At 46.2% G+C, this 16,279-nt stretch overlaps 1 protein-coding gene across 4 annotated transcripts in view; it reads left to right on the top strand.

The window, feature by feature from the left end:
- Srrm234 (Serine-arginine repetitive matrix 2/3/4) overlaps window positions 1-16,279 on the top strand; it is a 114,477-nt gene that overhangs the window by 57,408 nt on the left and 40,790 nt on the right. For 2 of the 4 annotated variants that reach the window (XM_065230371.1, XM_065230370.1), the window contains exons 3-4: window positions 15,144-15,593; window positions 15,675-15,737. In XM_065230371.1, coding sequence (XP_065086443.1) covers window positions 15,144-15,593; window positions 15,675-15,737 — 513 coding nt within the window. Of the gene's footprint in view, window positions 1-1,533; window positions 3,014-15,143; window positions 15,594-15,674; window positions 15,738-16,279 lie in introns of those variants that run through there. The other 2 variants (XM_065230369.1, XM_065230368.1) reach the window with 2 other exon arrangements.

The following is a 16,279-nucleotide window of genomic DNA, read 5'->3' as shown; positions in this document are numbered from 1 at the left end:
TGAGCTTTTTCTCAATTTGTGATCAAAATTTTACCACCGTCTTTAAGCGCTGGAATAGGCCTTTGAGGTTTTTTTTCAAAATTTTTGTGAGTTTCCAAAAGGGTTTGGAACTCGGGTCTAATTTAGAAACATTATTTTCAAAAGTTTTGTTCCTCAGGACAAAGAATCGCTTTTAAATTTGTTTTTGCAAATCCCGCCAGATAGTCTTCATGGCAGGATCGTGTTTTTTTTTATATTGTCTCCTACGGACATTTTTAAGACGGATCAAGAGCTGAAGATCGTCGTTTATTATAATTGAATCGAATTTAACCTCGCATTTTGGTACTGAGGCAGCTCTTGCTTCAACTATAGAAGTAGTCGGAGATTCAAGAGCATAATTAATTTCATCTTTGGTTTGCAAAGGAATGTTTATATCGATATTAAATAAATGTTCGATATTGCTCCCAATCAGCTCTATGGTAAGTGAAATTAGAGCTGTTGGGATTACAAATTATTTCTTGGGATATTTCATTGCAGCAAATGTATCATTTCGGTTAAAGCCCTACTATTGCAACCATTTGACGAACCGATCATCATCCACATTGTCGATGGGACTAAATTGCCAATTCAACAAACAGTTTGCATTGCAGAAGATGAACCACCACCGCACCGGAGCAAAAAATAAATAAAATTAGCTAAATTGAACAGTAGGGAAACGGTGGTGGGAGGACAGCACCATCCACCACGCACTTTGAAGGACATCCAATCCCCAGATTAAATACACCATAGAAAAAAAAATTGCCCCTCCTTAACAAAATTCCTATGCACGCTAGGAAACTACCTTTTTAAACAATGAGCCGTCGATTTCTCGCGAATAAATGATCGCACATGCAAATTATCTATACCACTAAGAAGATTAATGTTCCCTCTACCAGCTGGTATGCTTTGCTAACAAATGCATTTACACCGTAATGAAATGTTGGCATCGAAATGGTCCGTCTTTTTATTTAAAAGCTGATTAGGATGGTCCCCATTTAAATTTAATTCCGGAATCTATTTTTTTTAATTTTAGATCATAAGTATCGGTAAAGTTGTAGAACATATGACCGATACACTTGATAAGTGCAAACGCCCTCATTTATACTGTTTGTTGCAAAATGCACACTATTGCAACATTTGGTTCATGTCGCGCGACATATTCCATCATCATCCGTCTGAACATTAAAAATCACCCTTGCCTACCCTACAGCAATCAAAATGCCACCCCCTACGACGCTACACAGCGAGTCTCGTTTATGCTACCAAATAGAAAATAATTCCAAACGTCAAATGCAAAACTTTGTTTTCATCCCTCTCCGTCTCCTTCGATGTTTGCGAGGAAACGACGAAAGAGGGGGCGGGGGGTGGGGAGGAGATTGTTATTGGTCGTGCTGCGCCTGAGTGCCTCCTTTCCTACTTCACAATTTATTCGCGTTCAGAGACATCGAACTCAGTTCAAAGATGGCCACACTTGTTTTCACATCACCACTTCCTGAGCAAAAAAGCATCGAGTTTCGTCGTCGTTTTTTGCTCGCCGTTTGATTCGCTTCCAAACACGTGAAAGGTGTTCCTCATGGTGAAAGTGATTTAGATTCCCATTTGGGTTTCTTAGAACGGTCGTCCCAGCGGTGGAAAAAGTCTAAATTTAGGCGATCGATAAACTTCTGTTTTGACGTCCGTCCAGCAGCATCCAAACTCTCCGCAGAGAGGAAGAAAACGGATAAAGGATGGCAAGGAAGTGTGCATTTCTAATTAAAAATTAAAACTGAATCGCCCGTGGTGCCGGATACGGTGCGGAGGTGTGCGAAAGACATGTAAAGGATGTGATTAGTGAAGGAAACCGGACTCAACCCTACGTCTTCCAGCTGTTTCTAATGAAACAGCCTAGTAGTGGTGTTAATTGTTAGTTAAATGTAGGAAATCAGAAAAGCAGTTTGGTAAATCCAACGTCTTCCCCTAGTGTTAAGGAAAAGCAGTCTTCCATATTGCCTAGAGATTTAGAGTAAGGAATTTTATACGATATGAAAAAGCTCTCCCCAGCGGATAAATTCCGCCGCAGATTGGCTGCCATGAAGAAGGCTACCAACAAGAGCAAAAAGGATACGAAATTCTTCGAGCATGATGTTCGGCTTAATGAAGGCGAAACGGACGGTGAACCTCCATTGAATACCGAACAGGAAACCCCAGATCCTCCGGATATCATTCCGGATTCGTCCACCAATCCGGAAGAACCTCATCCACCTCCGGTTGCCTCCGTTCCGAGTCCAACGTCTTCCGGATCATCCGCGGAACCGAAGATGAAATCGACGGTCTACGTTAATCAAGCTCCCCGTAGCAATAATTACTTTAAGAAACGCAAAGCGCTGATGAATAACAATAGGAAAAAGTTCCTGAAAAAGTTACGCCAATTGCAGCACCTGCAGGCGCATCACCCCGCGCTTTATCTGCCTGCCGCTGGTGGTGGATTCCGACAGTTGACGGCAGCGCTCCATCATGGTCCAACCGGGAAGCAGTGCTGCTGCCAGTGCGCATGCACCACGAACAATAATCTCGAGCTACAACTCCAACACCACCCTCATCGGCTGCAGCAAAGTCTTCCGCAACAACAACAGTACCAGCCGTCAACCGATCGGGAAGCCTACACGGAATCGTCCTCTCAACAACCACCGACCGGCACCGATTTGGCACTGGTCAAGTCATCCGACGGAGGCGAGGGCCCTCCATTGGGCATACCGATACCAACCGCCGGATTGCCAAATCAATTTGCCTACAATCATCATCATCACCCCAACAATCAATACTACCATCGTCATCGCCTGCCACCGCCGCCACCACCGTTGCAACATCAGCAGCTTCTTCTGTCTCAAGGGCAGCGGTTTCATCTTCAAAGGCGGCCACGACCACCGGCGTTAGGACGAGAGTCCTCGTGCTCTTCCTTCCGAGTGGCGGCTGCTGCAGTGCCCTACTGCACGAAAGAGATGCACAGCGTTGTGAGGTATGTACCGCATAGTGATTTTCATTTGAGCTGCGTCGCCTAGAAGGTAGGCAGCAAGGGGGTGTGAAACTATTATCTTGCGATGGTGAACATGGAAAAAATGAGTGGATAGCAGAAATTATAATCACGAAGTCGTGTCAAAGTGGATGTACTACACAGCTACTAGCTACCAGCAGACTATGCCGTGATATGTGTGTAATTGAAATCTGCAATAGCACGGTGTGCAGGTCTGGTGCAGGTGATTTACTGAGTGAGATTGGTGGTACGGTGATTGGGTCCCGGTGGGTATGCAATAGGTTGTGCATGGTCGGGTGATAGCATAAACTTTGAATGACCCTTCACTGCTAGGGGAATTGAATTACACCTGGCTTTTCGTGTTGTGTTGATGCGGATACACGACTTAGTACTTACTATACTGCCGCTATTCGCATGTCCGTCCCATAGCGAAAATCGGCAAGACGAAAAAATCGCGTTTTAAGTTTGCTTCGTACCATTGCTTCTTACGTGATGGGACAACCAACGTGACTGTCTTTCCAAACTTTTTCAGAACAAAGTTGATGAGTTCATCCAGTATTATGAAAATATGGGTAGTTAGCTACCATTTGCATTGAAAAAATCAGTTTTGACAAAAACGACTATGGGACCGACATGCGAAGAGCGGCAGTATAGGTCAAGTGTAGTTTGTGGAAAATTTTCCTAGTGCCGCGTAAAGAGTAATTATTCAACATTGTATGGCCTTTTCAAGTCAACTGCATCTACACAATTCACACAAAAAGTGTGGCTAGCTGTGCTCCGTGATTTTGTAACCATGACAGCAGGGTTGGCATGCTCTTTTTTTTACACAAATTGTTCTATTGTTAATAAATGTTCACTCAGTTGATGAAACTTTGTTTAACTTTTAGCAATTGATGGAGCAAGATCAGAGTTCACTTTAGACACGCATAAAGTAGATAAATTTGAATTCATTGAAAGTCCGAAATGAGCATCAATTATTTCTCTTTTCGTTTTTGTGACGCAAAAATGAGAACAGCTTTTCGTCTACATACAAAAGTACTGTGTTTTATACGTACCTATAGAGTCAGTTCAAAACTGTAAAAATAAAGCCACTTTTGCACCGCAAGTTTTGTTATTATTAACAAATTACTTTTAGCTTTTCAATAATATTTTTTGCAGTGAAGGAATGCATTACAACTTTCTACAAACATAAATATATTTTTACTAGTTAATTTATTTGTAAGGCTCAACCGCGTTAAATTTACGGAGCCGATATTTCATGTTAAAGTTACAAAATGTACTTAATTCTAGTGCTCTTTTTCGGAACGAATGTAGGTCGGATTCTGTCTTAGAGAACTCTTTTTCGGGGCGAATGTCGATCGGATCCTGTCTTAGTCAGCCGATCCCTTCGCTGACTCGTTAACTCCTGTTTTCGCACGTGTTCCTGGACCGCAACGCTCAGCTCGGCCACTTTTTCAGAATAGTCTTTGATACCATATTTTTCGTAACAAGCTTGGTCCATGTGGTTCTTGTGTACAATTCCATTCTGCTGTTCCACTGTTTCCATTTCCGTTTTTCGTTGATCTCCTCTTCTAGTACCTCTATCACTTCTTCCTCCATAATTTGCGTTTCGTTTGACACCACTCCTTTTCCAACGACTACTGCATAGGAATTGGCTTGACCCTTCTCTTGTTTCCGTTTTTCATGTTGGCTCCCGGTTTTCCGAGATGGACAAGAATCTCTACGGTGCCCTTCCGATTGACACAAAAAAAACACTTGTTCTTGATGCACGGTTCCACGAATCTGCTGCTTCCTCTGTTGATCCGCTAATGCCGCTATCCCTTCTGCTGGTGATCCTTTGCTGGTCATCCGCTCTTTCCACAGTTCGTCATAATAAGTTTCAACATTTGGTTTTACATTTCAATTGGTTAGCCTTTGACTCTTCAACTTTGTTCTAGTTAATTGGTTATTCTAATGTGATGATTGCGTTTAGTGCTAATTTACAGGACACCCTTTTAAGGGCTTGTTTCCGTTTGAATTTAAAAATTTGATAACCTACCTTGACCTACTTGACCACAGAAACCTACCTAACTACTTGAACTAGGTTGCCAAATCACGGTGGTTTGATCGCAGACAGGCGACTCTGAACCTTTCCAGCGTGGACGTCTTTCGCTCCTCGAGTGTTTGAAGACCGGTCAGGTGGAGAATCTCAGAATTACGAGTTCGCGGTGGGCTGTTAAAGATCATTCTGAGGATCTTGTTATAGATCCTCTGAAGCTTTAGGTGGTGGCACTTAGTACAACTCTCCCAGATTGGCATACCATGCTCAATAGCCGGCAGAATGATCTGCTTGTGGACAGCAAGCTTGTTTTTGAGGGACAGGGTGGACTTCCTGTTTATGAGAGGATAGAGCGACCTGATCAAGATGTTACACTTGGTGAATGCCTTGTCCACATGGAATCGGAATAGCAATTTGCTATCGAGGTTGAGACCAAGGTAGACTACTGCACTCGATTATTCAATGGGAGTGCTATCAAGATGGACCTTGACGTTAGCAGATGGAACAAGCCGAGGTGAATTCGAGTGTGGAAACAGAATGGTTTGTGTTTTAGCTGCATTGATACAAATCTTCCAGCTCTTGAAATAGTCGGATAGAACATCCAGGCCTGATTGTAGTTTACTCGCCAGAGCACGGATCACTCGACCCTCCGACGTGAAAATGTTGAATAGGATAGGCCCAAGCAGGCTACTCTGAGGGACCCCTACATCAACGTTGAACGTATCAGAGAGGACATTGTTCAAGTGGACCTGGAATGATCTGCCCGACAAGTAGTTTTTGATGATCTTCACGAGGTAGATCGGAAAGTTGTATCGATGCAGCTTGTACACTAGGCCATCATGCCAGACATTGTCGAACGCCTTCTCGACGTCCAACAATGCCATGGCAGATGTATTGGAAACGGACTTGTTCCGTTTGATGATGTTAGCAACCCATGCGAGTTGGTGGATGGTAGAGTGGCCTTTCCTGTTATTATCATTTGAAAACACCAGCAGACGGCTGAGTATCAACTTTTCGAATAGCTTCGAGATGGAGGACAAGAGGCTGATGGGGCGATAGCTTTTGGCACTGGTAGGATCTTTGCCAGACTTGCGGATTGGAATGACTTTGTCTAACTTCCAGCATGCAGGGAAGTAGCCAAGCACCAAACACTTATTAAAGACCGTTGCAAGGTGCTCGAAGAAGTCAACATTCAAGTTTTTCAACTCGAGGTTGACCACTCCATCGACACCAACGGCCTTGATGTTCTTGGTTGATTTAATCGCTGCTATCACCTCATCAGCCGATATTCTACTTTCGTCAGCGACTCTAAATATTGCCTCCGATACTGCAGGCTCGTGGGGACTCACCATGGCTTGGCCAAGGTTATGTAAATTTACAAAGTGTTGACCAAGAGCATTAGCCTTTTCAACTGGGGTTATGAGTAAAGATGGATCCGAATTCTGATGAGGAAAGGAAAGGGAAGGAATGTGCCTCGGCTTGTTTTTTTTTTTGACAAAGGACTACGTTTTTGATTTCTACACTTTGTGAAAACTGAAAATGGAACATGTAACAAATTATGAAAGATTTTGAATGTTAATAACTCAGCTGCCCCTGAACCAATTTCAATCATTTTATCACCAATCGATCAGGGCTACGCTTACGCATCGATATCAATGATTTTGACTGTTTATGTTCAACAAGAAACTATTGAAAAAGTAGTAAATGTCAAACATTGTCCAAAAGCGTCGAAATAATTAACAAATCCACCAATTACGTACATGCATATGCTGCTTCCCCAGCACAGTCGTCAGAGAGTAGTAAGTAGACGAAACATGTCGATATAGCATGACGACGAGGTTCGGTAGTTCAGTGGTTACATCCAATCCCCTACCCCCCCCCCCCTTGAAATTTTTCACTTTGCCTTATTCTATACCCACTAGATTTAAATAAAGAACCAATTCTGCTTTAACCGATCGCATCACTTACCACAGTGAATCCTAATCTAAAAATAACCTACCTCACTTACACTACTATCCTTCCCGAGATAGCAGTGGAGATGTAGAGGTATTCTCGGTCTCTAGTAACAACCGGACGTCGAACTAATCATCCTTCCCTCCCCAAAAGACCGGGAAGACGTGGCCGGCGCTGTGTATTGATCTATAGAATGAATTAATGTGCTTGTACATTAAAGATGGAAAGCTTATCCCATGCACCCATCTATGTAGTTCTCTGTGCAAGTGGATTAGTTGTGATCATTCATGGAGAAGCAACTACGAAGTGCACGGTCAGATAACGTTAACTCGACGGCAAACACATTCATTGTGGATGATAGAAGAGCATAGCAGAAATAGTGCGAAATAGGAAGCTATGGTCATCACAAAAGAGGAAATTGAAAAAGCGAATTGGCTTTCACCCTTCTGCTTCTAAGCCCCTTACAGTCATCGTCATAGCATCGCATCGCTTTTGGTTCTAGGGCACTTGCTGGTTGCAATTTTCGATCCGGATTCACTGTGATGCGATCAGTTGTAAGCAGCAGAAATTTCCTTCCCAACTCTCTTGTGGAATCTTTTAGTGGCTCTGAAAAGGGCCGGTTTTGATAGATTTCGACGGAAAAATTAAGAGCGTTCACCACAAATACGAAGAGCCAGCTGAATGTCCTTTGGCATAATTGTGACACGCTTGGCGTGAATGGCGAACAGACCGACCAGATAGGTCGGTTTATTTCACTCATCGAGGGTATTCTTATACCTGCGTCGAGTAGCATATTGTTAATACAGGAAGGGTACAATACATACAGTGGGAAGCAAAATACTGAAAAGGGGAGGAGTTTCGCTTCTTATGCTACGGGCACAAAACGAGACACCACCGTCGAAACGACTATCAGTTATTCTCTACCGAAGCGAACAGCTAAACTATGGCATCGAAAACCATTGGAAAGGCCGCCAAGAAGTCCGGAAAGGCGCAGAAAGTCATTGTCAAGGGAGAGAAGAAGAAGAGGAGACAGCGCAGGAAAGAAAGCTATGCCATCTACATCTACAAGGTTTTGAAGCAGGTCCACCCGGACACCGGAGTCTCGTCGAAGGCCATGAGCATCATGAACAGCTTCGTCAATGACATCTTCGAACGTATTGCTGCTGAGTCGTCCCGTCTGGCTAAATACAACAAACGCTCGACGATCACCTCCCGCGAAATCCAAACTGCTGTCCGTCTGCTGCTGCCGGATGAGTTGGCCAAGCATGCTGTCTCTGAAGGAACCAAGGCCGTCACCAAGTTACACTAGCTCCAAGTAAATTCGTACCATTCAAACAATCAATCGGCCCTTTTCAGGGCCACAAATCGATTTCGAACGTGAAAGAGGTTTTGATGATTTATTGAACTTTTAAATGTTCGAAAGCAGCGTTAGCAAAGTTCGCGATAAGAAATCAGTTGATTTGCCTTATGAAAATAATGATGACATGACATGACACGACCGTATCAAATCGCTTCGATGTCGTCCGTCGTTTCCGGGTGGACGTCATAGTCGATACTGGTGTCAACGCAGTGTTGGAACTGCGACCAATCTACCCGATGGTAGTTTCGTCGCGATAATTGGAACTTGTTGACTGAGGAACCCACTTCAGCCACCACCGGTCCGAGCTGAGTTCCCGATACCCGTCAGGTTGCGAGATGTTGCCCATGTTGCTGATGTAGATATCGATGGTGGCGTGAACACCGGACCTACTCAACCGGGTGGGAGTGTCCGAACTCAAGATGTTGTACCACGCTTCCTGCAGATCGTTGTTCAGGATGGTGCCGTTTTGATTACGCAAACTGTTTCCCCAGACTTGATGTTTGGCGTTCAGGTCGCCAGCAATGATATGTTTTTCCCGCCGCCTAGTCAGCTTGATGATATCTCGTCGAAGGTCCGCTGCCGACCCATCCCTGTTGTTGACTTGTCTGCCGTAGCAAGCCGCAATGTAGGTGATGGGGCCAAGCGATGTGCCGACTTCAACCCCGATGGCTTTGATAATTTTGAGTTGGAAATTCGGCAGCAGGTGGCAGTTGATGTTACGCCTCACAGCAACGGGTACTCCCCCTCCTCTTGCACTGGTTCTGTCGAGTCACCTTGTTGTCCTTCAGGAAACTTCCGATAGCCTTGTACTTCTCCAGACTGCAGCACATAATTTTAGTTCCGACGGTGCAGAGCTTGAACCTAGGCTGTAGGTTGCGATCTGTCAACACAGTCCTAAGCTGGTCGCCATCCTTCATTGAAGTGAAGAGTGGGGGAATCCGCTCCTTTTTTGAGATGACAACAGCGTCACCACCACCTCCATTATCTTCCACGAGCACTGAGAACTGGTTGCTTTGTAGCACACGGTTTTCAGCGTCGTTCTTTGACGCTCCGGTCTGCGTTCGGGCCTTCTTCGTAGGGCCTCCTACTGCTGAATGCCGTGAGATTAGAGAGTGTCCTGTTCGGAGTCTGGAAAAAAAATCCTCTGATTTCGCAGGTTTGCAAGGTCCGTCCACTTTCCGATGTAGCCTTTAATTTTTCTAATAAACGAAAGTCTGGCACTGGACCATTCCGTTGCCCACGCTGTCCGCACTGTGCAAGTGATCCATCTCTTCACGTCCTGCAACGGTACCTTGTGCGAGTACCGAGGGCCTGACCCGGTTAGGTTGTTCGCCTCGATATTCCCTGGGATCCCGCACTGTCCGGGAATCCATGCGTAGGTAGTGTTTAGTGGCGCAACCAGGGGTGGACCGGGACTTCCGACGAAAGGGCCTGAATAACACTGTGGGAGTCCGACAGGATCAGGATTGGGCGATCCGCAGGAACCGTGACGGCTTCTGCCGAGAACACCGAACATTGATTTGGCAGACTTCTACTCGTTGGGGAAATGTCACCAGCGATTCCCATCCCGACTTCAGCTCTCGATCTTGAACCGTCCTTATAACGATGCATGTAATTTGGGTACAATCCGGTCAGCTCTGCTACCGATCTTCTAAAAGCTACGGAATTGTCCCCGGCTCTGAACTTCTCCTTTATCCGGCTGCGGGAGATTACCAACTCTTATCTCCGTACCAGTGAATCTTGGCCACTGGCGGGAGCTCTGCGTTGGAGATTGTACGGAGAACTCTGTCCCCTTCGCTGAGGAGGCAGATTCTATCGTTTCCGGCGGTATTTGCTGACAATGCAGCGGCTTTGTTGGCAATGGCTGCGTAGATGCGGTACCGGAAAGGGAGAGTGCCGGCTTCGACACAGCTGGCATCGGCTGATGTCGAGGGTAGGAGACCATGCGCGTGTAGCTATTGTACACCGGAGCGAGTATTTGTATTGCCTTGTCGGTAGCGATGCAGGTCCGCTTGAGTCCATACATCAGCCGGCTGTTTACGATGGCCCGGGCAACACGGAAACGTACTTCTCTGTCGTTGGACCGGTGGGGACGGGAAATTGTGCAAATGAGGTTCATCCTGCTGCGACAGCTAGCCTTGACCCCTTGAAGGTGCTGGTCAAAACTCAGCGACCGGTCAGTGACAACTCACAGTTTTCTTCAATGGGATAGCTTGATTACCGATCTTTATGGAAGGTCCGCAGACCCGATGTCGGTAGTGGAAAACGTGGCACCTAGCGCTCTTTCCAGCAGACAGCTGCAAACCTTTCGAAGCGGCCCATCTGACTACGGTGGAAACCCCTGCTTGGACTCTAATCCTCGTTCGTCCCGGAGTTTGACCTGTGGCTACGATTAGCACGTCGTCTGCGTACACGAAAATGTAGATGTTCGCTGGTAATCGCTCGAAGACACTGTTCATGGCTACCAGGAACCAAGTGACAGCGATCACTGAACCTTGGGGAACGCCAGTTTCCTCGCAAAAAGTGCGGGATTTGGTATTACCTACCGAGACTCGGAAGGATCTGCCAGTCAGCCCCAGCTGACGAGTTGCTTCAGCACCGCGGGCGTCCATGTACGGTTGAAAGCTTTCGCAATGTCCAGGGACCATTATCCTTGGCATCCTTGAGGAGCTCTCCTAGCGTCGCAAAAAACGTGGATGTACCGTGGCCTTGCCGGAATGCGTGTTGGCGATGGTCTAGAAAGCCGCCAGACTCAAGAAACTGCTTCAGGCGTCGGTTGACCATCCGCTCGAACACCTTTGCCATGCAGCAGGGGAGCGCAATGGGTCGGAACTTCGCCACGTCCCGTGTCGGCTTGTTTGCTTTGGGGATGGGGGCAACCAAGCTCTCCCTCCAATGCTCTGGATACGAGTCTGTCTGCCAAAGCTGATTGAAGAGTTCCAGAATTTTTACTTTACCGGGGTAGGCAGGTTCTTGAGCAGCGGGTAGCCGATCTCGTCTGGGCCGGCTGATTTCCCGTTGCTTCTACTAAGCGCGAACTGAAGCTCCTGCCAGGTGAAATCGTGGTTGATCCTCAGGTTGTTCGTGTCCGGAGAAACTCGAAAACTGCTTATCGACGAAGTCGATGGGTTTTCTAGCCGTTGAAAGGTCGCCTCGTGCTTGGAAATCGCAGAGAGGTCAGCGAAATAGTCGCCAAGCTTATCTGCAACGATTGCGGGGTCGGAGACTGCAGCGCCATCTAAGTTTTATCAAGGTTTTAAAGCGTTCTACAAGTCCAATTCATGGTCTACAGAACCCTCATAAAACCAAAATTGATACTTGAGCAGTGTGGCCGTACGGCGCTTGCCACTGAGGGCGTTGACCTTACCCCAGAGCTCCGCCGAAGACTGTGAGGCATTTATGCTTTTGAAGAAGTCCGGCCAACTGGATCGTTTGGCATCTCGGACCAATTGGCGAAACTGGTTGTGCTGTTCTCGATAGATACAGAGCGCGTTTTCCCTATCCGGATCATCTATGGGAAGCCGTTTGACTCGTCGAAGGGCTTTTCGCCGGGCCTTGACTGCCTTCTTCGTTTCCTCGTTCCACGTTGTTGAAGGATCGACTGGAAGGTTTCACCGTAACTCTCCCAATCGGCTTCGTCATAGCGCCACCGAGGTATCCGCGTTGCTGCCGGTATAGCGGCAGCAAAGAGTTGCACCTGAACCGGGTAATAATCGCTACCGTAGAGGTCCGAATTGACGCTCTATTGCATTCTTCCAGCGAGGGAACGACTAACAGCAGTTACATCGATCGCCTTGGTGTGCCGTCCATTGGAAAAGGTCGGCGATCCGTCATTAAGGATGATCATATCCTCCCTTTCGAACTTGTCTACCAGTGTGGAACCCCTCGAGTCGAACCGAGGCACCCCCAGCTAGAGTGGTGCGCGTTCAAGTCACCCAAAAACATTCGCGGTTCAGGTAGGTTATCAAAGATGCTGTCGATTTGACCGTTGAGGTTTGCTAATCTCCCACAAGGCAGGTATGCGCATGCTATTGCGATGTTGGCTGGTTCCTCCAAGCAAACTCCCAAAATGGGAAGCTCTGAGTCATGGTCGATAAACCGAAACGGGACCTCCTTCAGAACCCCGATGGCGACGGAATGTCGGAAATTGTTCCCACGTTTAACTGTTCAGCAGTATCTACCGCCCAACGAACGGTTCATCTGCTCAACTGTTACTTTGTTGACTTCCTGGAGTGCTATCATCCAGGGAGAATTGACTTGACATAGCAGCTCCAAATCCGCTAGATTATGCAAGAAACCGGATGTTAGATTGCAACAGGAACTTTATCGGCTTTGTCAAGGCCGGTAGGGGATACGAGCTGTACGAACCAGGGAACCCAGTTTCATCACGGTGATGGCTGCTGCTTTGGTCGTCGGGTAGGCTTATTATTATTTAGCTTTATTAAGGAGGCTTTCAGCCTTGGGCTGGTTCGCCTCCAATATCGAACATACTCGATGCATCGTCGTGCTGCGAAACGGACGAAAGGTCGATTTCGAATGCCGAATGAGACAGAGCCCCACCAAAGGCAGTTGGAGGCGTTCTACCCACCCTGGGCAGAAATGTCCCAACGGAAGCGGAGGATGTGTTACCCGGTGACGTTCTAGTGACTTCGGTCGTTGTGGCGGTGGTTTCGAGTCCTTCGGGGAATGGGTTGATGAGCCCTTATCCGTCCCGATATCACGAGCAGACTGGACTCCCTCGTTGTCCGTAGGGGATGAGCGTTTCCGCCCCTGTGCTTCCCTCTTCCAGACTTCCCCCGGTGCCGGGGGGTTCCCGTCAGTTCCGGTGTGGGAGTGGCGTCCGGGGCTATCCGTGTTCCTTCGTAGCGTTTCTTCCATTGCCTCCAGTGACTTGAACTTGATATACACGCATTTGTTGTCCGATATCTTGTATGTCGTGTCCATTTCCAACACATCAGAGTTCAACTGCTTCACTAATCCTCCGATCTCGAACCAAGACGGCCGGAGGGCACCCGTTGGGAAACGAAACTGCACCGTGTTAACAAACATTCCACTCATCTCGGTAATTGTTTTCAATTTCTGCTTTCAATTTGAGAATAAGCAGCCATAAACAACAAACGCGCTGCAACAAATGCCCAATCATACCATTTTTAATTAATAAGTTTCTGACAAAAAAATCAACAACAGATATTTCACTCCTAATAACCGTAAATTCATATGTTTCGAAATCCGATCGTGAACTAGCGTTTGTTTAAGCGTATTATCCTGAAAAATTTTCTTGCGGACCTGGGTCTCGACATGTGCTCAAGGAATATGTTTTATAACGGAATTAAAGACAAGTGTTTCAAATGCAATATGAAGGGAAACCAAATGAATTTCTGCCTGTAGTGTAAAGTTCAGAAACGCTTAAAAAAAAGCAACTTCTAGGGGTGAGCTAATTGCCATGTCAAGGGCCTCTCCTCGTAACCTGATGTAAATCGAGATAAGAAACGGATCATTAACTTGATGAAAATATTACGGTGATTAAGCAAGTTGTTTTGCCGATTGATATCCAATTGGCTATGGTTGTAGTTTTTTGCACCGATTTTTTTTTTGAAAAACGTCTGGAAAATCAGGGAATATCAGCCGAATGAAGTAATTGAGTCGACACCCTGGGTGAGAAATGTTGTGGGACTTGACCGACTCTAACGACCCATTTCACATTCCAGATTCTTCGTTCCCTTGCAAAATTGTAAGAGAGAACTGCAACTGTTATCGTATAATATAGCCCAAATAAAAAAATTAATTATCTGTATTTAAAGATCGGTCTAGCAGATCATAAGAACCATAGTTTCCTCCTCACGAGAACACGAACTCATTGCATTGGTAATCACATAAATCAAAATTGCTCCCATTCGTTTTGTTTACCCAATTTAGCCTTCAACAATTTAAAACCATGTAGCTCCTTGTCAAAGAAGTTCTCCCTCAGTTCAGCAGCACCAATGTCAAAAGTTAAATTTATTTGCGAATGATTCATGCAGGGTTCACACGAAACGATCTCCGTTGTCTCTGTCTATCCCTAGTCAATACCCATTAACCGAGAATAAGCCTCCGTGATCCACAAAACACGAAACTGCAGATAGACAGACAGACATGCAAAAAAGCCTACATGCCCATACGAACCCCGCTTCCCCCCACCCTCAATCCTATTTCTCGTATCCTTCCATCAGACATCGCAGCCACAACCGGAAGTCGGTCGTGCGGTACGAAAATCGAAAACACTGTACCTTTCACCGCCTACACCAACAACAGCAGCACCTCCCGACCGTGTGGGGGTGTAGATCATGATGATGACGATGATGACGATGTACGAATGGTACGAATGCAAAAAGCTAGCCCCGTCTTCGGACGGACTGTGGCGGTGGAGGCGAAATAAATTGCTGCCAAATGGAATTTGGGCCAATTTGCTCATGTATCGAAAGAAAGTGCTCCTGTGTTGTTTCCTCTCAGCCGCGCGCCTATCTCTGGCATGCTTGTTTGGTGTCTTTTGATTCGAAAATATCGAATCGCGTGCCAGGCGGTTATCAATTCGAAACTTTCCGCCTATCTCCCTTGAACTGTTCCAAATTTGTTCGACCATATCCCACATTCAGCTTCACCGGTTATGACGTCCATTTATAGCCCTATTTGCTTCATGCGAATAATGTAGTGGGGGGCAACATCCGGTATCCTTAACACGATTAGCAGCAAGTTTTAATTGGAAATTCTATCCTTCTTCATTGCAGCGTCCGGGAGACTCATCACATCGCCCAGGCCCAGCAGGAGAAGAATGCCAAACTGCGCGAGGCATTCGGCATCTCGGAGTACTTTGTCGAGGGTACCAGCTTCGATCAGGACCGCAAGGCGAAGGAAGACCACGCCAAGTCGGAAGCCCTGCAGAAGGAACTGGCCGAGAAGGACCGCGCCCGGGAAGCGGACAAGGCCAACCGGAAGCGCTACGCACTGGTGAGGACTCCATCGCCGGAGAAGCAACACTCGTCGTCGTCGACGACGGTGGAATCCAATGGCAAAGGTGGTGGTGGTCATCGGAAGCATCGCGACGCAGGCAAACGCCGAGATGATGATGGCAATGATGACGATGACGATGGAAACGCCAATGGCGACGATGACGATGATGATGATAACGGTGGGCGCAAGGATGACAAGAAGAAACGCAAGAAGAAGAACCGTGATGCGTAAGTGTTGTGTTTAGAGTGTGGAGTGGATGCTGGTAATTCCTAGCTAATGGTATGATAATTGCTTCCCCCCTCCCTCAGATCGTCCAGTCCCGAGCGCAAGAAGGACAAGAAGAAGAAGTCCAAGAAAAACAAGAAAGAAAGGTAATTAGGAGCAAATCTGCTACAACAATTTTTAGTTGATTATATACATCTCTACTAGTCGTATAAAACTGATCACTCTCCTTCTCTCTGTTTCGATGAAAAGAGCAATTCCATGGTACTTACCTGCCACGTTTGTCGGTTGGTAATCGACGTTTCGTCAATTGTTACGATTATGTTTTTCGATAACTACTTTTTTGTTGTATCGTTTCTGACTTTCGGAATGTTTACCGACAGTCAGTGTTGTTATTTATATCGTTTTCCGGATACGGCGAACATTTACACCATATTTGAAAAACTAGAAGAATCAAACTCCAATGTAATAAAACCGACGATTGGCCAAATGGTCAGCAAGATAGTAATCCAAAATACCGGGAAAATCAGAATTCTTACCTTTATTGCAGATTTTACACCTCATTAGACTCCTGCCAAAGAAAGGAAGCTCATCTCTGCTTCGAAAAGTGAAAAAAAATCTATGTACTTTAGAGTGCCACCTAGCGGCGGAGAGTACACTTTTTACACGGAAAATATTGGTAGCATTATAT

This window comes from Ochlerotatus camptorhynchus, unplaced genomic scaffold (assembly GCF_037179485.1).
Source record: "Ochlerotatus camptorhynchus isolate MF236.1 unplaced genomic scaffold, CSIRO-AGI_Acam_v1.1 ptg000330l, whole genome shotgun sequence".
Lineage (NCBI taxonomy): Eukaryota > Metazoa > Arthropoda > Insecta > Diptera > Culicidae > Ochlerotatus > Ochlerotatus camptorhynchus.
Note: the sequence above shows the minus strand (reverse complement) of the source record. Positions and strands in the feature narration are given on the sequence as shown.